This window comes from Gopherus flavomarginatus, chromosome 1 (genome assembly GCF_025201925.1).
Source record: "Gopherus flavomarginatus isolate rGopFla2 chromosome 1, rGopFla2.mat.asm, whole genome shotgun sequence".
Lineage (NCBI taxonomy): Eukaryota > Metazoa > Chordata > Testudines > Testudinidae > Gopherus > Gopherus flavomarginatus.
The window spans coordinates 13,037,816-13,061,218 of NC_066617.1; the positions used below are offsets into that span (position 1 = coordinate 13,037,816).

Genomic DNA, 23,403 nt, shown 5'->3' on the forward strand with positions numbered 1-23,403 from the left:
GATGGAGTTATCCCAGCACTGAATAGGAATAAACCTTCTGTTGTCAACGTGGCAGTGCATTGTATCCAAGATCAGAACTAGGATTTTGAGGCCAGAAGGGTCCACTGGCTCTGGTCTGACCTCCTGAAAAACACAAGCCATGGAATTTGTTCTGTTAGTCTGCTACTGGGCCAGGAAGGAAGGAAGGAAGGAATTGTTGAAACAGAGTGAAAACTGAGCAATATTCACAATCTAAAACATTCTGAAAAGGGACCAGAGTCATTTTTAATGTCCTGTCTGAAGAAAGTACCAAGTTTCTGCTCCAGAACCATAAGCTTCTATAGCTTGAGATGAAGGAAGACCTCCAGTAGCTGTCCAGTAAAATTATCTCCCCTCTAGTCCTCCACCTAGATCACTGCAACACCCAAGCAGATTAGCATCCTTTCTAGGAAGGATCAGAGGTACACATACAAGCTGGTATATTGAGGCACTGTACACACACACTTCCCGCTTCTCCTGTGCTACTCTCCTTAATTCCCGTTATCAGTCCATATTGTTTTACATTAGGGTACGCTGGTATTCCTCTGGGTAGTTTTCTACTCCTGTTCTATATTCCAGGTTTAGCTTACTTTTCCAGGTGACCCTCCACAAGCTGCTGCCTGGATTGGCCAGTGCATTCTTTACTTGCTGATAATGGTCTTTGAGAAGACTGTGGTAAGCCTGGCCCTGTTCATCCCCGGCTGGACAAAGGTAAGTGACTGGTTTATGTTCCCCTCTGGAGGGGAAGGGCGGGTGTTTCCTTTGCATTGTGTGCCCCAATTCTTTTTTAGACCATCACTCATGAGGAACCCTCGAATAACCCATTAGTGGTTACTGCATCTGGGAAAATGGCTAGTGGCAGGGAAACGTGTCATGAGCTGACCAATAGAGACTCATTGAAGAGGTTGCTCTGTCGATGGATGGATTAGCTTGTAGCATGGGACTCTAGAGACTGGGTTCAGTTCTCAGCCCTGCTACAGATATACTCTTTGACCTTGGGCAAGTCACTTAATCTCTCTGTTTCCATAACTCATCTCTGAATTGGAGATGATACTTCCTTTTGTCTTCTCTGTTTTAGACTGTAACTGCTTCAGGGCAGAGGCTGTCTCATTATATTTTATACAGCATCTAACACAGTAGGGCTCTGATCTGTTCTGACCATTAGCTGCTACCATGATACAAAGACTATCAGTAGACGGCAACTGTGTGTGTCCAGAGAGATGGAACGAGTGGGAGACATTAAGTTGGGACACATCAGCGTTTCATTCCTGTTGGAACCAGTATTCTGAACTCCTGACTTGAACCGCTAATGTAGATTTCTTCACTCTTGGTATGTGAATCTGGGGGCTGGCAGTATTCTTCTGGAGTCTTCTAGGCCACCTCATGCCAGGCTGCTGTCCCATAAGCTTGTCTTGCAGCCAGGATGAGAGAATCCAAGGAAAATTTGCCTGTTATTTTAATGCAGTGTTAAAAGTGTGGAAGACCAGCACTTTAATAAATGAATGAACATCTGCCTGGCCTCAGGCTGTCAAACGTCTGGGGTGGGGTGGACTAGCTTGTGTTCTTCTAGCTTATGCGGCGGGGTAGAAAAGGCAGCAGCCACCTCCTCCATGAATCTGACGGTGCGGGAAGGTTGCTGCAATTCATGGTTAATAGCATGTAACCAAGATGTATTTTAACATGCTTAATGTTTGTTTCCCTTGCAGCTTCAGGAGATTTTACTGGACTATATCTCAGACCCTCAGCTAGAGCTCGTCTTGGTCATGTTCATTGTGCCCTTTACAGTCAACGTAAGTGAGGCCAAAGGCTCCTCTGAAAACACTTTGGGTTTGTTGGACCTAAGCGTCCCAACAGAGACGTGCTGTACACGTCCTCACTCGCTGGAAATAGGCCAAAGCAGAGAAGTGATACAACAGGTCATTGGCAGAGCTGGGAATAGAACTTCCCTCTCGGGACTGTCAAGATGTTGTCTTACCCACTAGACCACCCTGCCTGTCTCATCAGTCTCTGCAGAAGCCCTTGATTGCTGAGATGCTAGCGTCTCCTAGTTAATCAATTGTATCAACACTGTTGCTTGGAGCAATTTGAGTTGGGGAGTGATGTAATTAAGCCTCTCGGACACCACAGAACTCTCAGATCTCTACCCTAGCTAATGATTAATTCTGTCTGTCTTTGCATATTTTTGTTAGAATACGGCACATACAATGCATGGGGATGTGGTTTTAGGGTTTCTGAGATGAAAGGTGGTGACTGCTTTGGGGTTTTTTTTAAGTACTTAATGCAATGTGCCCGGCATTTTCTGAAACGGAGGTTGCCTGCCTAGAAGGCTCTAGTTAAACTGTCAGATGAAAATGACAGAGGTGGGACTGGGACAGGATAGGGTGAAGGTGAGGACAATGAGGTGACTTGGGTTCTATGGGTGAATCAAAGAGTAAGATACGGCCTCCAGATTTTCACCATGATCCATTGCGACAGACAAAAGTCTGTTGCTTAATTAATCATTTGAAACAGATTGTCCTGCTGTACTTAAAAATCGCTGCCTCCTCTACTGGACCTGACGAGAGACAAATGAAGGATCTGGGCTTCCCTTGCAATTATTCATGATGTCCCAGGCATCCAAAACTCGGCTGTTAGTTGCATCCTGTGATGAAAAGCACTTAATTCTGAACTCCGGCCTTATCAGCCAACGGGTCCTCCGTTCACCTCTTTAATGATGCTCTTAAAGAATAGCCAAACTGGTTCGTGTATGGAATTGGATCCAAAAAGGCAGAGCTCACAGCTGAGTGGTGGTTTTCTAGTGATGTCACACGTTAAATACCAATTATAACTCCAAAACAGGCCCTGTCCTGCAAGGCAAATACTCTCTACTCTGTGGTCAATGAGCCAGAGTCAAATAGGCCAGAGCTTCGTGGGTGTAAATGCTACCAAATCCAATGAGAATCCAGCCCACTGGGAGAGGCTGGTACTATCAGAATCAGACCCTGTGTCTGCAAACCTTTGTCCAAATAGATTTCCCTAGGGTTCACAGCCTTCAAAACTGGGAAGAATCAACAAAAAAGTCCATTGAGTTTTTGGCTGGAATTTCCACTCAGTCTGATGTAAAACTCCTTAGGGAGGAAGTGGTAATTCAGATACTTAGAACAAAGTTACCCTATATTTATTTCTGATGCTCTTGTATAAAATTAGCCCTCTTGCAACAGAAGGTCCTTTTAAAATAGGACTCGCTTGAAGTCCAGCCAAATGTTCTGTTGTCCCAAAAACTGTTGATCGTCTCTAAACCATCACTCTGGAAATCCTTTCTGTGTCTGCCTTCAGAGGCTTTGAACCTTTGATTAGGCCATTTTTGATGGGACCAGAATGTTTTCTGAACTGTGCAATGGAATGTTCCACAGCAGTCTGACACGACATGCCATGGCAGATGGTGTCCTGCTCCATTCAGAACGTCTTTCCACCCACCGCAACTCAGGATGCAAGAAATTCAAGGTAGACTATGCATCCGTCCTATCCAGCTATGCCACTTCTTCCCTCCCATTCCTTTTTCTCTGGAAACTGTCTCCTTTTTCTCTGGAAACTGTCTCCTAAGTTCCTAGGGGATTTGAAAAAATTCCAGGAACAACTGCATTTATCGCTGGAGAGTTCCCTTCCTTGGCGATGTGTCTCAACTTTAAGACCCTGTGGTTAAAATGGGTGCTCTTCTGCTCCTCCTGATCGTCAACACATTGGTGAATTCTCTGGTGACTGCACACAAGGAGATGGAGAGTCCCAAACATAAGGAATGCAATAGAAGAGGACACTAAGACAAAAGTAGGACATACTTCACTGGATGGCTTGGGAGAAGTGCAGCCAGCGTGTTAGAAGCAGTCAGCAATACCTAGCTCTTATAGAGCACTTTTCATCAGTAGATCTCCAAGGATGTGACTATCCTTACCCCCACCTTTTAGAAATGGGGAAACTGGGCACAGGGAGGGGAAGTGACTTGCCCAAGGTCACCCAGCAGTCCATCTAGTGGCAGAGCAGGGATTAGAACCCAGGTCTTCTGAGTTGTGGTCAGTGCTCTGTCACTAGGCCCAGGTGCCTGCCAGTAGAGAGTTAGGCAACAGAGGAGCCATACAGAACTCTTCCAGACAGAGACAAGCTGTTTGAACTTGATGTGGACGGCAAAGAGGAAATTCAGAGTGGAGAGTAGTGTGGGCTGAGTGAGACTGGCACAAGAGGATGTTACATTCAGTGAGGCAGGACACTGCAACTCTCGTCCGAATAGGATTGCAAAATGCATGAGTCAGTACAGCTCGCGGCAGCTAATAGTTCTTCCCCTTCAGAAGACTGCCTGGTGAGGAGGGAAAGCTGCTGTCCCCTGCAGTTTCTAAGTAGGTGGAGAAAGCCTACAGCTGCCAAGCTGGTGCTCTTCTGGTGGGCACTGGTTTCTCATACAGAAAGTACAGGTTTTTTTAATCTCCTAAATATCTGTCACCACAATCGCTGTGGCCAGAATCCACCTGGGCGTGCGTGCTGATGTGGTTAAGTAACTGAGAGCGCCAAACACATCCTGGCTGCTTTCAGCCAAACAACATGCCAGCTCCTGCAGCCACATGGTGAGCTCAGAAACTTGGCTTTCATTTTTAGAAGAGCTGTGTTTGGTCTCCTAGGTGGTGGGGAAAGCATGAAAACACACACAGTGTGTGTGCCTTTGATGCTGCCGACTCATGAGGCAGTACCTCCAAGGGGGTGATCAGCCTCCTTCATCTTCACTTGGAAACCTGCTGCCACCTGAGGGAAGTGGGGCTGTGGGAGCCCCATGCGGGATTTGCCTCGGGCCCTGAATGGCCATAATTTTGTCCCTGCTGCCACTTCTGCTTGGCTCAGGAGCAAACTTTCCCAGCATGTGGGAAGCCAGTGCAAGCACTGACAACTGTTCTGGGAAGCTGAATGGGTGAACCTTGGCTCTGGATGCATCGTGTTTCAGCCAGTTACAGCTGCAGAGCATGGTGGGAAATCACTCTGACCCAGTTACAGCCCTGGCCTACTGTTTAATCTCTTTTCCAGAGGGTCCTCCAGCAAGTGCCTGCTCTGACAAACCGACCAGGCTTCAATGCAGAGGAGAGAAAATAACTCCCAAAACACACATTTGGTCAAATTCTTGCAGACATAAGGCCTAATCCTGCAGAGTAGCCTCTACTCCATTCATGTCAGTGAGGGTCGAGGGCGCTAATTGCTCGGTAGGATCAGGTTGTACGTGAGCTGTTGGTGGTCATTGTAAGGCTTTAAAGCTGTAGCAGCCCCCTATTGTTGCTACCGCCTTGCAGTTGAGGCTGCACTGAAGATTGGCCATCCAAAGTCTGGTCTGTTTGAACAACTTTATTTTCCTTTTCCCCTCCAAGGCTGTTATGTTCTGGGTCGTGGACAGTTTGATCATGAGGAAATATAAGCAGACGGACAGCTTCGAAGGCAGCAGGTCCATAGAAAACCCCGTGAGGAATGAAGAATCCCAGGTAAGCCCAGAGAATGTGCTGTGGACAGACAGCCAACCCTAAGTCAAATGAACACCACTAATTGTCACTGCAGTGGGTAGCAATGACACAAGGTAGGTGATCTGAATTTAGAGCCGGCTGTGCCACAGAGCCGTGTCTGCCTTCCCCTTGGGAAGGGAGATGGTCTTACCGGGGTTCTCGCTGAGCGCTCCCTTGTTAATGCTGCAGAAACGGGACCACTGACAGAGTCTTGAGCCGCTTCACCCCAGGGAAGCGGCTCTCCCAGCTACCACGGACAAGTCCTTGAGATGCTGGGAGTGTCTGACTCCCTCAGGTCTGCTCTCTGACACTAGGGAGCGGGTGAGCGTATGAAAGCATCTGCACCAGAAATGCCAGGAGGGAAAAAGCTGCAAGAGCTCTAGATCCTAGGAAAGTTCTACAGAGCGGCTACGTTTGGAAAGGACGGGGCGGCCAACCTGAGCCTGAGAAGGAGCCAGAATTTACCAGTGGACATTGCCAAAGAGCCACAGTAATACGTCAGCATCCCCCCATCTGCTCCCCAGTGCCTCCCGACTGCTCGCAGCCCCCACCAATCAGCAGCTACTCCCCCCTTCCCACCGCAATCAGCTGTTTCACATGCACAGGAGGCTATGGGGGAGCGGGGAGAGGAGCGAGGGCATGGCAGGCTCAGGGGGAGGGGCAGGGACCTTGGGGGAAGGGGTGGAGTGGGGGCAGGGCCTGGGGCAGAGCAGGGGGGTGAGCAGTGAACACCCCCCAGCACATGGGAAAGTTAGCATCTATAGCTCCAGCCCTGGAATCCGTGCCTAGGTAAGGAGGCGCATATTCACCTCTGAAGAGCCGCATGCAGTTCTGGAGCTACAGGTTGGCCACCCCTGGAAAAGAACTTAAAATGGTATCGCCTCTCTCAGTATTGGAAGCAGCAGCACGGGCTGGTGAACAGGGAGTTGCAGACCTGGTTTCTATTCCCAGCTCGGCTGGAAAGTTACTTCACTTCCTCAGCTCCCCTCCCACTCTGGTGTCTCTGTTTAGACAGGGACTCCTAGATGATTGTACAGTACCTAGCACAATGGAACCTTGATTGTAGTTGGGCCCTCTAGGCACAGCCATGTTGAAAGCAATAAATATCCAGTATCTGATCAGTAGGTTTCCTCAGGCACTACCAGTGTTATCCACTGACACCATACACATACTATACTCGGCCATGCCTGCATTACACCAGCTATGGACAACCAAGCTGGATTCTTGTCTACTTCATGCACCATCAACAGACTAGCCCAATCAGTAATGACAGCTGAATGCTGTGACAGGGTGTGGCTCGATATTTTTCCAGATTCTGGGTTGAATTAATGGCATGAAAAATCATTCTTAGTTTGTAACTTGGACAAATGTTGTGTGAAGTCCATTGAGAACCAACAGAATTCCAGCAGGTGTCGCTTCTGACTCCTTTGGGGGCCCCGCGTCTAGTTAACATGTTTAAAGTTGGAGAAAGAAGGAGGTTTTTTTTTTTCTTGCAAATGTCTCTTCTTTTGTTGAAATTTGGAGGAAAACATGCTTGGGGGAATCAGAGTTTGCCAGGTGTCTTTGTTTCTCAGCAAGCAAGCTGCCAGTTAACTCTGGCGTGAGTCACCCTCAGTATACATTTGGGTTAGCTGGATGCTTTAAGTCCAAAGGAAAAAAACATTATGTTACGGGCAGATTTTGTCCTCATTGTTGGCTAACGCAACAGCGTTCACCGGACACATGTCACATCCATATCTGTGCTTGGGTTTTGGGCAAAGGCCATAATCTAACTGGATCTAATTCTGTTCTTCCCTCCCTCCACCCTATTTCAAAATGCTGCACGTACAAATTCTGATTTCCTGCTGTTCATTGGCAAGACCCACTAGACTGAAAAGGAGTTCAGCAGTTACAGGCTAGCTTCTGAAATAGCTGCTTCTTGATGGAATTAAAAACTCCTGGAGAAAAGGGGGAAGAAGCAGAACTGAAATAATACAAGGTATTTCCCGTTCTCCTTACAGAATAACTTCTATCTCCAGTACCAGTTAGATTTACTTCCCTCATGGCTCTAATCAGAGCACATCTTCTAGTAAGTGTAACACGTGTCTGATGCAGAAACTAGGGACTGCTAAACCATGGCAATAACTGCCCATCTTTGGCTTCTGCACTGAAATATACACTGTGAAGAAGAATGTTCGTAATTGGTATTGATGCCATTTACATAACTTCAAGCCAGAATTCTTGCAGCGCTTGTGTATCTGATAAGCTACCACTCCTAAAGGGCGATATGACATTAGTAGATTCCTTCCTCTTATGGGACCGACAAAGCAGAGACAGATGTTAACAGCTGGACAGCCAAGAAATGAGTCATGCACATCCTGGTACAGCAGAGCTAGCCTCGTTCTCTGAATGGGAGCTTTCTGAGTTACGGTGTGTTCCAAAACATCTGAACCTTGCATTCCGGGAACTTCCAAAAATGGGGAGCCCGTTCTTGAAAGCAGATACCGTTTATATATTTCATAGGTGTTGAAAGGCAAGTTCAGCCAGGTGAGGCCTGCTCTGAACAGTTCTTGCACCAGTTTAACTATCTTGGTGAGCGGTGCCGTGTTTGTCTTTTTTGTTTTAACCACTATAGTGAAAAGCAGTACCCAAAACTGTAGACAAGCCTGTAGAGATCCCACATGCACAAAACTGCTAATTACTCTAAATTCTAACCAGCCAGAGCCAATTAATGCTTCTCTGGTTATGGCATGATCTTGGCCTTGTAGTAGTGGTTGATACTCAGGCGTGCCATCTCCTCCAATCCCATTTAGCAGGGATGGCTGTGAATCTGTAACGTCTTTCATAATGGGTGGACGCAGGTGCTACTTGTCCTGTTTTTGCAAATTTCAAGCCATGTCCAAACACAGAAGTTGCACCAGTTGAAAGTTGTGTTTAAACTGTAACTTCTGCGCATAGCAGAGACCTGATCTCTTTTTGGCTGAGATTGGATCTTAACCCTCCCACAAACAGCACAACTAATCCTTTTATTTTACAGCAAAACATTGGAGCCTGTGAGATCCCCTTTCACCTTCATGTAGTATCAACACCAATACAGTAGCACAGTGTGTCCCTGTAGCATGCAGACACAACTATACGGTAGCCATTCCATCTGGGACTCAATACCCAGAACGTTGTTGTTGTTGTTGTTGTTGCCAGTCACATATGGAAATATACCATGCCATCAGTCTTGTTGTGCTGAGGAATGAACAGGGCACCATAAAACTCTTTATGGCAACCTGTTCCGCTTCAGGCTAGTCCATAAAAAAGCCCGTTATCCAAATCTTTAGAAGTCAGGAAAGATCAACTGTTCTCTAATCCATCTTCTTGCCAATGCAGTATTTCTCCTTATAGCCCATTTTTCTAATGTTCTGACCAGTCTAGTTTTAAATGTTCCAAACAACAGTCTTTCATTAATAGACCTTCCTGCTGGGAAGGTTTTTTTCTGATATTTAACCTAAGTTTTCCCTTAGCATCTCCCATCTTATTGTTTATATCTTTTGAATATTTGACTTACCGTCGTCCTCTCCTCCCGCTCCTCTCACTTTGTTGTTACTCAGCAAAACTTTTTAGTTTTATCTCTTGTGAGGAAAGTGTCAGTTAATTTGTGTTGCTTGACTTGGAGCGTCCTCTCTGGTGTGAAGTGGAGTTACGCCAGGGATTGGTTCATCCCTGTATTTGCAGTATCCTCTTACTGGAACTTTATATGGGGATTATTGCCTTCCTGCTCTGTGTCCTGATGCCTCACCACTTTCAACCCAAAATTGCATTGACCATATCACATTGCAAACTCGGAGCTCTGGTTTTCTAACCCACGTGGATGAAGAGTACAGAAAGGGGATCTTCACAGAAAATCCGTGACTTCTCTCTCTTCTTTCTTGGTCTCCATGAAGCTTCCATACAGCCACTTGCCATGTGACATCCTATCTGTACAATCATAGAAGATTAGGGTTGAAAGAGACCTCAGGAGGTCATCTAGTCCAACCCCCTGCTCAAAGCGGGACCAACCCTAACTAAATCATCCCAGCCAGGACTCTGTCAAGCTTAAAAACCTCTAAGGATGAAGATTCGTAGGTAACTCCTTCAGGTGCTTCACTGCCCTCCTAGTGAAATAGTCTTTCCTAATATCCAACCTAGACCTCCCACACTGCAACTTGAGACCATTGCTTCTTGTGCCACCACTGAGAACAGCCAAGCTCCATCCTCTTTGGAACCCCCCTGCAGGTAGATGAAGGCTGCTGTCAAATCCCCCCTCATTCTTCTCTTCTGAAGTCTAAATATGCCAAGTTCCTTCAGCTGCTCCTCATAAGTCGTAACCCCGCCCCCTAATCATTTTCATTGCCCTCTGCTGTACTCTCTCCAATTTGTCCACATCCTAACAATATCACAAGTCACCCTTTAAACGGTAGATAAAATGACGACCCACCTGGCAAGTCTAATTGCCCAAGCCACAAAGCTGAGGTGGCCAAAATCCAAGATCAGAGGCTGGAAATGGGGATTTGGTTGAGATCCATCCCTATTAATTGACTCATTTGCTCTCCTGATTGTTCAATAAGGAGAATTTCCTCCCTCTCTGCTATATTATTAATCTCCCTCCTTTCAGGTGCTAAGCATCTCTATGCTTGGCAGGGGTTGCTCATGCTAAAGTGCCTGGAGTTTATCAGAGTTCATCAGGCCTGTCTAGCAGCAGGCGCCGACAACTCCCCGTCACATGGCTTACTTGAATTTCAACCTATCTTCACTATAAAGGGTTTCATTCTTTTCACTTGAGCTTGGAATCCGCTCGTGTTAAAAAATGGGTCCCTGTTTTAACCTAGTCTTAAAACCAGCGCTACCTATGGCTGCACCAGCTGTTTTTTATAGGGCTGCTTTATTTATATGTGAGGGGAGGAATAGCTCAGGGGTTTGCACATTGGCCCGCTAAACCCAGGGTTGTGAATGCAATACTTGAGGGGGCCATTTAGGGATCTGGGGCAAAAATCTATCAAGGATGGTACATGGTCCTGCTGTGAAGGCAGGAGACTGGACTTGATGACCTTTCAAGGTCCCGTCCAGTTCTATGAGACGACAGGCGTATCTCCATAATATTGCTTGGGATGCCCCATGCTGTAAAGGTACCTAGCAGAGATGCAATCCAACTGTTTGATGGGAGACAGTGAGTAGCTGGCCAGCCCAGAGCCCGATCTTCCATCTCGTTTGGGTGTGGGGGGAGGCTTTTAAGGCGGGGCCAGCTCTCTCACTCTTGCGCTATAGATGTGAAGTGCGGTGACATAGGGCTTTGTGTAAGGTGGAGTGAGAGCTGTGGTTTTGGCTGAAACTAGCACTTACAGGGTGGGATTTTCATCCTTTTGATGGGGAAGCTATTAAATTTCCTTCTGGTCTAGTCTTAAACCCCAGATCTAGCTTCTAGGACAGGCTTTTTCCCTCAGCCCCTTGTGCAGTTCTCTCCCTTCCCATCTAATCGCCAGTCTGATCTACACTAATGTTTGCCTGAATCATTGCACGTTGAGTTGCAGGTAGGGTGACCAAGGGACAGTCCCTTTTTAAAGCCCTGTCCTGGCCATCCTGAACTCTTTTTTTTTCCCCCAAAAAAAGTGGACATTTGTCCTGTTTGCTCTTGCTGACTTGGTCAATGGGACAAATGCCCACTTCCCCCCCCCCAAAAAAAAATGAGGTGCAATGCGGAGGAATGTGTGGGGAGAGAGAGGCAAGTAGAGATGCCAGCCCTGCTCGTGGGGTGCGGGAGGGGCAGGACTGGGCTGGGGGGAGGTAGTGTTCCAGCATGTGGGGGGCTGGCAGGTTTCCAGTGACTGGGCAACAGCCCGCTGTGGGGGTAGGGAGGAGCTCGGGCAAGCAGCTGGGGGTGTCCCGTTCTCCTTTTGGAAAATATGGTCACCCTCATTGCACAAGAGCTGAGGAAATGAAGGCTCCTTGTTATCCTGCCTCAGCTGGAGTCTGTTGTGACAATAAACCACAGACTGTGTCAATGACACCACTGTCTTCTCCACTTCGTGAAAACCAGTAGCATTTCCAAAGCTCTTAAAGTGTTCTTTGATCTCTCTGGGTCCAGGCCTGGCTTTGACCCATGGGCAGAAAGCAGATTTAAAAAACAGGAATTCGTGTTTGTCCTTATTTTCGCATTTTCAGGTTTGTGTTAACTCTGCTTGCAAGGACCCTTATCATCCCAATGACAGGTGCACTGGTTTAATTTGGGGGTTGGAGTGGGGAACCTGTGCTGTTAGGCTAATGCACCAGCCTTTCTTAACTGGCTACATAAATCAGCACAATTGGCAGACACACAAATGAGACTCTGATTAACATAGCATGGGTATTTCAGATCAGAACTGAGGTATCTAGTTGGGTGAGGAATGAGTTGCCAATCTTTCATAAGCACATTTTCACTTCAACTTAAAACAGACTGTTTTTGGGTTGTCTAAAGCATTGTAACATCAGAGATGAGCAGGTTCTAAAGTAGCTCTGATTCCACCTCTCATGGGGGAAATGGATTTATCAGCTTTCTACTTATTGCTGGATATGACTGCATGTCACCCTCTTTTTTTCTTTCTGCATGGCTCTAGCCTTGTGATAGATCAATTATATGAAGAATCTGAGTCAGGTTCACAGCATCTATCATTATCCACCCTGCTGTCTACAACAGAATGGACTGGCAGAGTATGCCTGCAGCTGTGACCCCGTGCTCTTGAGGTCATAGTAGGTGAAGCGGCAGAGTTTTAAACATCTACAAATCCATTGTCCCTTGCTTTTGACTAGAGGCCTGTATCGGTATATGTAAATTACTCTGGGCATATCTGTTGTATAAATATTGGAACCCTGGAACAGCAGAGTCCAGCTGATGGGAAGTGTGTTGTGTACAGGATGTAGCTCAGAGGTGTTTTTTAAATTACAATGCAAAAGAACTGTGTTTGGGCAGGGGAAAGGAATGAAAGCAGTCAAGTGAATGAACATGTATGGTGGGGGTGTTCATTTCCTTCTCAACTCTCTGGCACTTGAGTATAAAAAGGCCCACGCTAGGCAAGCCCAGATTGTAAGAGTAGACATGAGAATATTGGTGAATCATTGGGGCACAAGATCAGGATGCCACAGTGACCAAGGGGCTGGGAAACCATGGTGCCGTTCCCAGCTCTGTCACTGACTTGCTGTGGCTCAATGCCTCTCCTCTCTAGACTGAAAGCTCTTTGGAGCAGGAATTCTTTCTCACCCTTTGTTTGTCTTACTAGTGCCTCATCACTGCTGTAACACAACCAGTGCAACTGTCAAGGACAAGCTTGTGTTGAAGTATCAGCTCTCCTTAAGGGTCTGTCTACACAACAGAAGCTTGCACAAGTTAGCCTGAGCGAGTCAGCTTGAATCCAGCTAGGGCAGATGACAATAGCAGGGAAAACAAAGGAGCGGGCTGGACCCTAGGTACACACCCACCTTGCTAGCCCACTCGAAGCCCACCCTGTACTGTTTCCGCCATTTTACTCACTAGCCCAGGGATCGGAAACCTTTGACACACGGTCCATCGGAGAGAGCCCCTGGCAGGCCAGGACGGTTTGTTTACCTGCAGTATCTGCAGGTTCGGCTGATCGCAGCTCCTGCTGGCCATGGTCCATTGTTCCAGGCTAATGGGGGCTGCGAGGAGCAGCGCAGGCCGAGGGACGTACTGGCTGCCGCTTCCTGCAGCCCCCATTGGCCTGGAACAACGGACCACGGCCAGTGGGAGCTACGATCGGCCGAACCTGCGGAGGCTGCAGGTAAACAAACCGTCCCGGCCCACCAGCTGATTTCTCTGACGGGCCATGTGCCAAAGGTTGCCCATCCCTGCACTAGTCTATCAGCTAATGCCCATGAACGGCTTTAGCCATGTACTGGACCCCAAGAGGGATCAACATCTTGGTTCCAAATAGCACCTGAACAACAGGCCGTTTACCTTTATTTTCTACTTGTCTCAGGTTGTTATAAAAGCCAAATGTGACCTGACAGCATCTCTTAAACATTGCTGGTTTTCCATGTATTGCCGGAGATGTCATAAAATGTGTGAATCGGGATGGGCCGTGTGGGCCTCTCTAATCCCTTTGAAGAGGTTGATTCATTGCAGCAGTTTGTTTTTCCTGTTTAGCCTTCATGTTGCTGTAGTTACTGGCTCCGCGGTGCCGCCTAAATGATAACGAACGAAGGGCGTGTGCCTTTGTTATGACAGTGCACCAGGATCATGCAATTTATGTCCCTCATGATGTCTGGGTCCAGGACCGGGGAAGAGGCCTTCTTAATAGTCTGTCATCTGCCAGGTTTTTGTCTGTTCATTGAAAACACTCCGGCCAAACAAAGCATGAGCAAATTCTCCCTTGATATGGGCATTTCACAAAGCCAGCACATTTTATACTGCATCCCTAATGCAGTGTGTCAGGAAACATTCCAGAGACACAAATTACATGCTTAATAACCAGCATAAAAATGCAGGCTGTGATACTGTTAGATCTCTCTAGCTGAGTAGGGACAGCCCAGATGGGAGACCTCCAATAAGGTGATGCAGGAAGCTGTGTTTTTAGGAGCTGGTGCTCGTCTCCCTGAGCCAACTCTCAACTAGCGCAGCGTGGTCTGGACTGTGCCACTGGAGGGCTGTCTTTTAGAGAAGTAAAACTGAAGCTGTCAGAATCTTAGACATACATGCTACATATGAACGCTAGGACTCTAACAGGATTTAACTGGATAAATTCATGGAGGTCGAGTCCATTAATGGCTATTAGCCAGGATGGGTAAGGAATGGTGTCCCTGGCCTCTGTTTGTCAGAGGGTGGAGATGGATGGTAGGAGAGAGATCACTTGATCATTACCTGTTAGGTTCACTCCCTCTGGGGCACCTGGCATTGGCCACTGTCAGTAGACAGGATACTGAGCTAGATGGACCTTTGGTCTGACCCAGTACGGCCGTTCTTATGTTCTTACCCAGGAATCAACAGGGCCCTGGGACCTGGCCATATTTCTGTAGGGGTAAGATACATTGCTTAAACTCCCATGCAGTTTCAACTGGTTGAAATATTCACCTTCTCTTCTATCCTTAACTGTTGCCGAGAGGGCCGGCTCCAGCTTTTTTGCCGCAAAGCAAAAAAAAAAAAAAAAGCCACTATTGGCGGCACTTCAGCGGCATCTCTACCGCGCCACTTCATTCTTCGGCGGCAATTCAGCGGCGGGTCCTTCCCTCCAAGAGGACAGAAGGACCTGCCACCGAATTGCCGCCAAAGACCCGGACATGCCACCCCTTTCCATGGGCCGCTCCAAGCACCTGCTTCCTTCGCTGGTGCCTGGAGCCGGCCCTGGTTGCTAGGTGCTGTTAAAAAGTTGTAGCCTCCCTCAGAAGTGGCTGCACTTCAGTGGTTAATTAAGTAACTCAACATATGCGACTTTGGCCGGTGCAGAAGACAACAAGGGCAGGCCAATGAGATTTGGTGTCTGCTAATCAGAAGAAAGCAGGCTCGTCTGTCATTTTTCTGTACTTCGTTGAATTGGTGGTGGTGGAGTCCAACAGTTTTCTTGTACTGCCCTGAATAAACGTTGGTTAACTTTGATTTTATGTTTTCAAGAATGATATATATTGTATTGTAATAGCACCTAGAGGCCTTAACTCCACTGTGCCAGGCACTGTACAAACGCAATGAAGAACATTTCTTTGCTTCAAAGAGTTTACAGTCTAAAGATGAGGTCTTTACAGTGGGTTGGGGAAATGACCAAGCAAACCAAGGTGGGAGGAAGACAGGGTACAATAAAAAATATAGTTTAACATAGATGGGCATAATTCATAGCAGAAACCACTTAGCAAGCCAGCTGGCGAGCTGACAGATCCGACTTCTGCTGTTCAACTGACACTTAATTTTGAACACTCATCTCTTCAAGCTGCAAACAGCATGGGATGCCCTGCCCACACCTACCCCTTGGGGTAACTAAATGCCTAGTTCTGTAATGAAAGAGTTTGGTTGAGGAGGGTCCGAGTTTAGATTTTGCTGAGTCTGTACTTGATCGAGGAGGAAAGGGCATCGTGGCCAACTCCTGTATCAAATTTAAGGTAGTTTTGTTTGCTCACTGGCATATCTTTATCCTTCAGAGTAGTGCTGTTCTGAGAGATGTTACTGAAGGTATGTCCCATTAAAAGGCACTAAGAGGTATGAGATCTCCAGCCAAACAGACGCTCTAACCACTGAGCAACAAGTCTCTGTCAAGAGTTGAATTGTTCTTGTTCTTCCTTTAGGTGTTGCTCTGTCCTGACTTGGATTTTAATCAGTCTGAAAGTGACTAAGACATCTCGGGACTTCAAGGACCCAGCCAGAAAATGAGACAGCCAGGCTACCAGGTGGTACTTTAATAGCAACTTCAAACTGAGCCAAATGGAGAGAGTGCCAACCAAGGAAACAGCAATAGAGACTTCGGTAGAAAACTGGATTTTGATCTGATGTTAGAAGGTGGAGTGGGAATGCTCGTTTATTACACAGTTAAATGGAGATCACATGCTGGGACTAGCCAGATCTATCCTTCGCAGTTATTTTCCTGATGGTGTTTCTGTACCTTCTGCATTCTTGTTGCTCAGTGTGGTGGCTGGCTTCACGTACACCATTAACTCCTGCTGTACCTGTATTTGTCTCTGAACCAGACACTCCTAATCATATCATGGTTGGGACTGTGGAGTTATATTTCTGTGGCTGGCCAGCTGGCTGTAGAGTTTGTCAGGATGGTAGCATAAGTCAAAATACCAGATCTTTTAATATGATTTATGATTTATCCTGTCCTAACTATACTGTGACACTTTCTGTATGCACAACTTGCTCGTAAATAACTCACTCGTAAAAAGTATTTATTTAAAAATGTCTTTGAGGTTGGACTGATGATTCCACTGAATCTGACTTTTGTACTGTTTTATAGGGATTGTAATAAAAGTTTGACTTAAAGTTGCTTCATCTTTGGAATGAGTTCCTGAGCTTGATGTTTTGCAAAGAGAGGATGTTACAAATGAGATGGCTCCATTCTACGTTCTCAATTGCAGGGACTTGTTGCTTGCTTTGCATTGCCGTATCCGAACTGGCCTGGCCTGTCGTGGCCCAGAAGTTAATCTGATTAAAAATCTGTGCAGTCACTTGGGTTAATGACGTGGGGAAAAGCTGTTTTTCTAAAGCCAAAATTCTCAAAAATCGATGTCTAAAGTGATCTCTAAAATAAAGCCTTATTTAAACAGGAAAGTCCATCTGTGCAGGAGACCGCTTTCCCAGGGGTTGGTCTAACACCTGTAGAACAAACTCTCTCAGGAAGGACCTATGCACTGGCCCAAACCTTGCCACCTTCTGCTCCAAGTGCAAGGCACCCTTCAGCCTACCATGAACACAGATCAGCGTGTGCACCCTACCAAAACATTCCATTGCATGCACAATTCTCCCCCACAGGAGAGGAAGAGAGAATGAACTGCACATGATTGATTTTAATCAAGTTGCTTAATGCATAACTGGAAGGCATTCAGATTCTACAGTAATCCAAGCATCCTAGAAATGTAGGACAGGAAGGGACCTTGAGAGGTCATCTAGTCCAGTCCCCTGCACTCAAGGCAGGACCATGTAATAATGGGTGGTATAAGAATAGAAATATTTATGCTGCTGAAAAAAATTTGTGATCCAAAACCCATTGACTTCAAGGGAGAGACAGGGCTTCAAATCACACCCTCCACACATTTGATGAGACACTTCTCAAAATGCGCCCACCTGCAGAGCCTAGTGCCTTCACTGGGAGCTATCTAGCGCTCAGCCCTTTTGAGTTATAGGTCAATTAGGGTTTGTCTAAATGAGTACTTGGTTCAAGGCAAGCTAGGTGGAGCCTGTGGTCGTGTACTAATAGTGCCCTGGTACATGTTAATCGATCTCATTTCAAAGCAGAGTAGATTAAAGGGCACTTGGGAACTGGGGTGCAGCAGCAGTGTCCAAATGAGAACTTCGTGCATGGCAGTCTAGCGGTAGATTTACACCTCAGCTTGTGGCAAACTCAGCCTTCATTTATGCAAGTCCTTCTGTAGAAGCATAAAGGATTTTGGAACCTTTCTTAAAAACATTTTGCCCCAAGAGGATGTGAAGAATTTTTAAACTCTGCTGCTAGATACAAATCCTAAGAATCGCGTAGCTTTCACCGAACAAGCCGTGCTTGGCTAAATTTGAAACAAGGGGTTACAAATGGAGCCGTGCACAGTATTCCAAATGTCTTGAAATGGGAGGCTTTTTGAATTTCTTACTAACATGATCCGAATGACCCTTTTTTCTTTTTCTTATCCAACTATACTGCTCTTGGAACAAATCCTCAAGCACTGGCCATTCTAAACGGCTTGGCTAGCTGGGTATTTGCGAGGGTGAGTAAAATCGAAGTTTCACACCCCTCAGTGGGAAACTTGCAGTTGGGTGGCTAAGTTGGCAAAAAGGCCCAATTTCTGGGCTGCAGAAGGGCCTGGACCAAGACTTTACAAACATTTCATGTCACTCATTAAGTAAGAATGGGTGAAAACAGCCCAGTGTTGAAAAGGCCAGGCCCCTGTGCTCCCCTCATGTTCTTTTAAAGTCTACACTGCATGCAAGGTAAAATACCTGCCCATGTCTTCAGCCATGGGACTTCCAAGGATGTGCAGTGTCACAGGTGAAAGACCGCCTGCAGCTGATAGGTAGGTATGTCACTGGGAGAACTAGGATACAGGTGCCTCCCTTTTGCCCCCTGTCCCCACCAAGTGGCCTTGGGAGAGCCAGAGGCTCTAACCGCAGGGGCAGAAGCAGGGACCCCTGGATGTTCCCACCAGAACTGCAGAATGTCCTGACTTGCTGTGCCCTCAGACCAACTATCACAGCCCTCAGGAGACCAGACTGTTCTGTGCCACAGGCAGAGAATGGGAGCGACTGAGGTGCACCAGTGCCCGAGGTCCCCGCAATGGCAGGGAAATAGTAAGAGATACCCGGACACTGTGGTGCCTTTCAGAAGCTCTCGATTCAGAGGAGAATCTAGGACTTGCAATCAGTGCTATCCTAGGTCCCATCCTGCTCCACTCAAATCTATGCTACTTAAATTACTGTCAGCTCTGAGAACCTCAATCATTGTATAGAAAACAATTTTGAAAAAATCCAACTCACTGCACCCGCTCCTCTCACTGGGTGGCTGGGATAGCTGTTAGTCACGTCACCTGTGGCACTACTGCAAGGCACTAAGATACTATGGTGATGAGTGGTAGAAGAACCTGTATAGACTGGAACACCTCTGGGAAGCAGGGAAGTACCATTATGCTCATCTTGCAGATAGCGCCTCTGTGTCTTAGCTTCCCAAAGGACTTTCCTGAGGGCGCTGAGGAAGTTGGAGCTGGGACTTGAAGAAGTCTCCCATGTCTGTGGCTAGTTCTCTAACCACTGGACCAACCTTCCACCACTCAAGGGCAAGACTGACATCTATTGTTTGTATCTCTCTCTAAGCCAGAGGCTGCTACTGATTTTTAAGCATCTCCATTGAGGTCACAAAGGCCATTGTAATCAACCACCTGATATTTGATGGAGCTGCTGCTTCCCCTATCCAGCAACATAAAACACATGCACAACCTTAGTCTCACAACAGGTTCAACCAAGTGCCTGCTACTTCATGCCAAATAAAAACATCACCTCCATGGTCACTGTAACATATATTTATTGTGAAACATGATAACTGGATCCGCACTGACCAAAACTCAACTGTGCTGTTGTAAGTGCTCCCTATAGCTATGGGGTTAAGAGTTCATCCTTTTGGTGTCAACTGATATAATATGTCCATAATGGGGTGGGGGAAACGTGTGATGCACTCGAAGCTTTAGCAGTACAGATTTATGTACAGAAAGGGAGCAGAAGGGTGTGTATGATGGAATAAAACCCTACACCTGCCCTAGCTAAGCTGCCCTCAAAGGGAACGGGTGTTTGAACAAGTCAGCACCATGTAGAAAACACAAACTCTGCCTCTAAAGAGCTGAAATATGGGTGCGGGGAGCTCAAGAGTGCAAACCCAGGGAAATCCCGTGGCAATAACCACAGTCCAAAGGTGTCTGATGAGTTCAGCAATGTTTCTTACGTGATCAACATCCAAGTCGCTTGCTGCAATTAAAATAGTCAAGTCAGTGCAGGAGTCAGTCAACCGTGGTTTGTCACCATACGTTTTCAGGGTAAGCAGCCAGTTTAACTGGCACCATTTCCCATCCTCTGCAAGATTCCCCTCCCCGTAGCACTTCCTGTTCATGGGTGCTAAACTGGTGCTGGCTAAGCTTAGCCTGGTTTAGCCATGGCCTGCTAACCAACACTGTGCTTACTGCTTAGGAGAAAGGCAGCACCCAAGACGCTTCCGCAGTGTCTGCTAATTGCTCTTTTGAGAGGATTGTTTCCTTAGAGCGCCGTGCCCAGTGCGGTAGCCTCAAAACATATCTACACTAGGGCTTTATGGGACTCCCAGGTTACTATGCTGGCCAAGTACTATGGTGTGGACACAGCTATACTGAGCACAGGCATGTACTTGGCATGGTTCACCCCCGTCCCTGTCACCCGTCTCTTTTGCGGTGTGAGGGAGACCCTGGCGCACATAGACTTGGAGTGCGCTGGGTTGCAGCCCCTGTTCCGGCTCCTCCTGACCATCCTTCTACCTTCCAGGCTGCACTTTTCCCCTCACCTTTTCATATACTCACACCCTATCCGTGGATCCAGAGAGTCGTGGAACCTCCTCGTCAACCACCTCCTGGTGATGACCAAAGTATAAGACCGGGGCAAGGGCTGAGGGGTTTCCTGAGATGGTAGGGCCCATTTCTGATCCTGCCTTTGCTCATGTATCTGGGCAAAGTTCCTCTGGGCGGCTTCCTCTGGATCCCGACACCTTTGAGGAGCAGTGGGCGCTGTCCTCTGCTCGGTATCCCCTTTGACCTTTGTTTGACCCTTTGACCTTCGCACCTGCCCCTGTTACATTTTTGGTTGTCCCCTGTAATAATTTGAGTTCCTGGACCTTGTGCATCTTCCCCAAAGGCTGGAGGAATGGCCTTTAGCAGTGGGTGGGCTCATGCCCGCCCAATTCCCAGAACCCAATAGGACCAGTGTAGTAAAGCCACCCACCAGGAGTGAAACAAACTACTCTAGTAAATGCACAGTTTTGCTGGTATAGCTCTGGCTATGCTATAGGCTTCTGTCGCCCCAACCACATCAGTCAGGGATCACCCCTCATCACATCCCTGACTGACAGATCTATACTGAGCAATGCTGCTAGCTCAATGCTGCTTCCCAATACAGCGTTAGGGAGTGGTGGTTTCTACATGGACAAGGATGCTGTGGGTGAAACGTCCTAGACTCCAGCTGTGATTATAATGTTTAAATATACAAATATCAGTTCTGAGTTAGTCTATTTCCTCTAGGCCAAAGCAGTTCTTCAGTGCTCTGCTAACACCTAGATATCATTTGGCTGCTTAAGGTGCTTTCACCCCTTCCCTTTGACCCCTGGGGAGATACAATAAACTTTAGTTCAGTTCTAGCCTCCCGTGCACATATGTCTTCATGTCTGCTGATGTCCTCTCTAGCAGACTTTTCTAATAAGGGCTCTCCCTGGAGGTTGATGCACAGCATTATTTAATGATGTCTCGCTTTAAAATAGATCAGTCTCTACATTTTGGGTTGGCAAAATCCTCTTGAGTGGCCTCTCAGCTTTCACACACCTGCAGCGTGCGTATCTGTTTAATGGCCCATTTTACAACTTCGTGTCACCAATCACCTTCGTTGCACGGAAGCAGCGACGAGGAGTGTCAGGTGAGAAGCATTTGGGGTTCGGGAACGGCTAAAGCTCACATACCGCCATACGACTCGTCCCCTTTTACGTGGGCCCCAACTGTAACAGTTATGTGGGGTTTGTATTTCAGTACAAGAGCTGGGACTGTTTTGTGGTCAATGGATTTGGAGCCTGGCTGACTGTTCCTATCCAGAGAATTTAACGAAGCTTCTACTAAATAGAATGGGTGCCGAGTGCTATGATCAAGCAGCTGTGGTGCGGGTTGGAGCCGCCTTCCTTTCTGAGACAGGAGAAGACCCTGGATTGAAACATTTAATCAAGAGGCTACACGGGGTGGAAGTTACACCACCATCACTGCTTTTTTTAGGATGTTCCCATATTCTAACAGCAAGACACCTCATGAGGGTGTATATCACTAGTGAGCCTCTCTGGTGGCTAGAGGCTCCCACTGTCACACTTAACACCACATTCAACAGGTGTCTGGATAGCCAAGCAACCAATGCCCTGATGTGACTCACTGGGTCTGTGTTGTTCATTAACCCTCTCATGACCATGGGCTTTCCTTTGTGGGATGCCTTCCCTAAAAGCATGTCTGCCGCAGGTAGTTTTCACAGCAGGTACCTCATGTCATGTTATCCCACCAAAGGAAGGTTATGTTGTATGACTTATTTCTGACCTTAGCCAGACACTGGTGGGTATTGCGCAGATCAACTGAGGCATTTAGTTTTACACCTGTATCTTTCTGTACTGCTAAATCTGACATACCTCGCCCTCTCCCTCGTGGCCCGCCAGGACAGCACTTTAACACGAACCTCCCCCTCAGCACCATGACCTGCCAGCACAGAAGAGGGGAAGCTGATTTCCAAAGGGAAAAGATTTGTTTCTTTGACACTAAAAAAAGTAAGAACCGCCCGCAGAGTTATTGTTGTTGAGTCTGCTGATGCAACCAGTGATCGGCCTTAAAGTCTGTTAGCCACCCCGAAGCTGGTTCCTGTGTCGAAGGGATGAGCAGCAAGATAATCCTTATAGTCTCCATCGATCAGTTTGTCTGCATTGTTCTTGGCAAACCAGCAATCGACCTCCTGTTCGCCGTTGTAGATCTTCCTCTGCTTCCACATGACAGGAACCAGCCTACCTTTCACTTTTAGCATGTTCACTGGTCTCGGGTTTGGCTGTTCAGTTGAGTTCTGACTGACCAGCTGGGGACTTCCACCCAGAGGGGTCTGGGTAAGTTTGACTTCATGGTACAAGAACTGACCTGCAAGGAAAGATTAAACTTACTCCTAAAGCAGCGCTTTGGTTTGTGACAGAGTCTTTTAAGGGGGTCTCCAAAGCGGCAGCCAAATTACCAGGTTTTAATGGCTCTGGGGATTCTGAAGGGATTCCCTGGTGGAAAGAAGCTACGTGCTACAATTCTTATGTTAGTCTCACACCCACAAACAGGGAACTGCGACTAGAACTCTGCTCCTTCTTCACCTCCAGAAACACAGGCCTTGGCAAATAAAGCTTGGAAACTGCTTCTTGAACGGCCACTAGCAGAGAGCCTCCTGTTCCCCACTGGAGGGTAACATCATTTGTTTTATACCCACAAATCTAGGAAGAAGAGTGAGATGATTAGGGCACCAGCCTGGAACTCAGGAGGCCATTCTCTGCTCTGCCACAGGCTTCCTGTATGACCTTGGTCAAGTCCCTTGTTGTTTAGGCTTCAGTTCCCCAGTGCGCAAATAGCACTTCCCTACCTCACAGGGGTGTTGTGAGGATAAATATCTTAAAATCTGTGAGGTGCTCAGATATTATAGTAATGGGGCCATGTAATTACAATTGATAGATACACTAAGGAGATGGGTCACATGGAGAACAGAGGGGTGAGGACATTAAGGGTTTCTGATGGCAGAAAAGTTGGTCATGACTGGCTCAAGGCAAGAATCCGACTTCTCAGCTGACCCATCCCATTCCTCTAGGCCCACCACCTCCTGCCTCTGTCCCTCACACCCCTTTGAAATAGTCACTTCTCCTATCTCACCCATCTCAGTCATAAACAGTTTGCTACGGGTTACAACTGAAAGAGCGTGACACCT

At 47.2% G+C, this 23,403-nt stretch overlaps 2 protein-coding genes across 2 annotated transcripts in view; one reads left to right on the forward strand and one right to left on the reverse strand.

Annotated features, from left to right (window-relative positions):
• Positions 1-16,456, forward strand: part of LOC127043186 (store-operated calcium entry regulator STIMATE-like) — a 70,146-nt gene extending 53,690 nt beyond the window's left edge. The window contains exons 5-8 of the mRNA XM_050937026.1: positions 617-729; positions 1,725-1,808; positions 5,397-5,507; positions 15,789-16,456. Coding sequence (XP_050792983.1) covers positions 617-729; positions 1,725-1,808; positions 5,397-5,507; positions 15,789-15,836 — 356 coding nt within the window. The 3' untranslated portion in view covers positions 15,837-16,456. The remainder of the gene's footprint in view (positions 1-616; positions 730-1,724; positions 1,809-5,396; positions 5,508-15,788) is intronic.
• Positions 16,457-19,208: 2,752 nt separating this feature from the next.
• The window catches only part of ITIH5 (inter-alpha-trypsin inhibitor heavy chain 5), a 71,399-nt gene continuing 67,204 nt past the window's right edge, over positions 19,209-23,403 (reverse strand). The window contains exon 14 of the mRNA XM_050936822.1: positions 19,209-22,583. Coding sequence (XP_050792779.1) covers positions 22,285-22,583 — 299 coding nt within the window. The 3' untranslated portion in view covers positions 19,209-22,284. The remainder of the gene's footprint in view (positions 22,584-23,403) is intronic.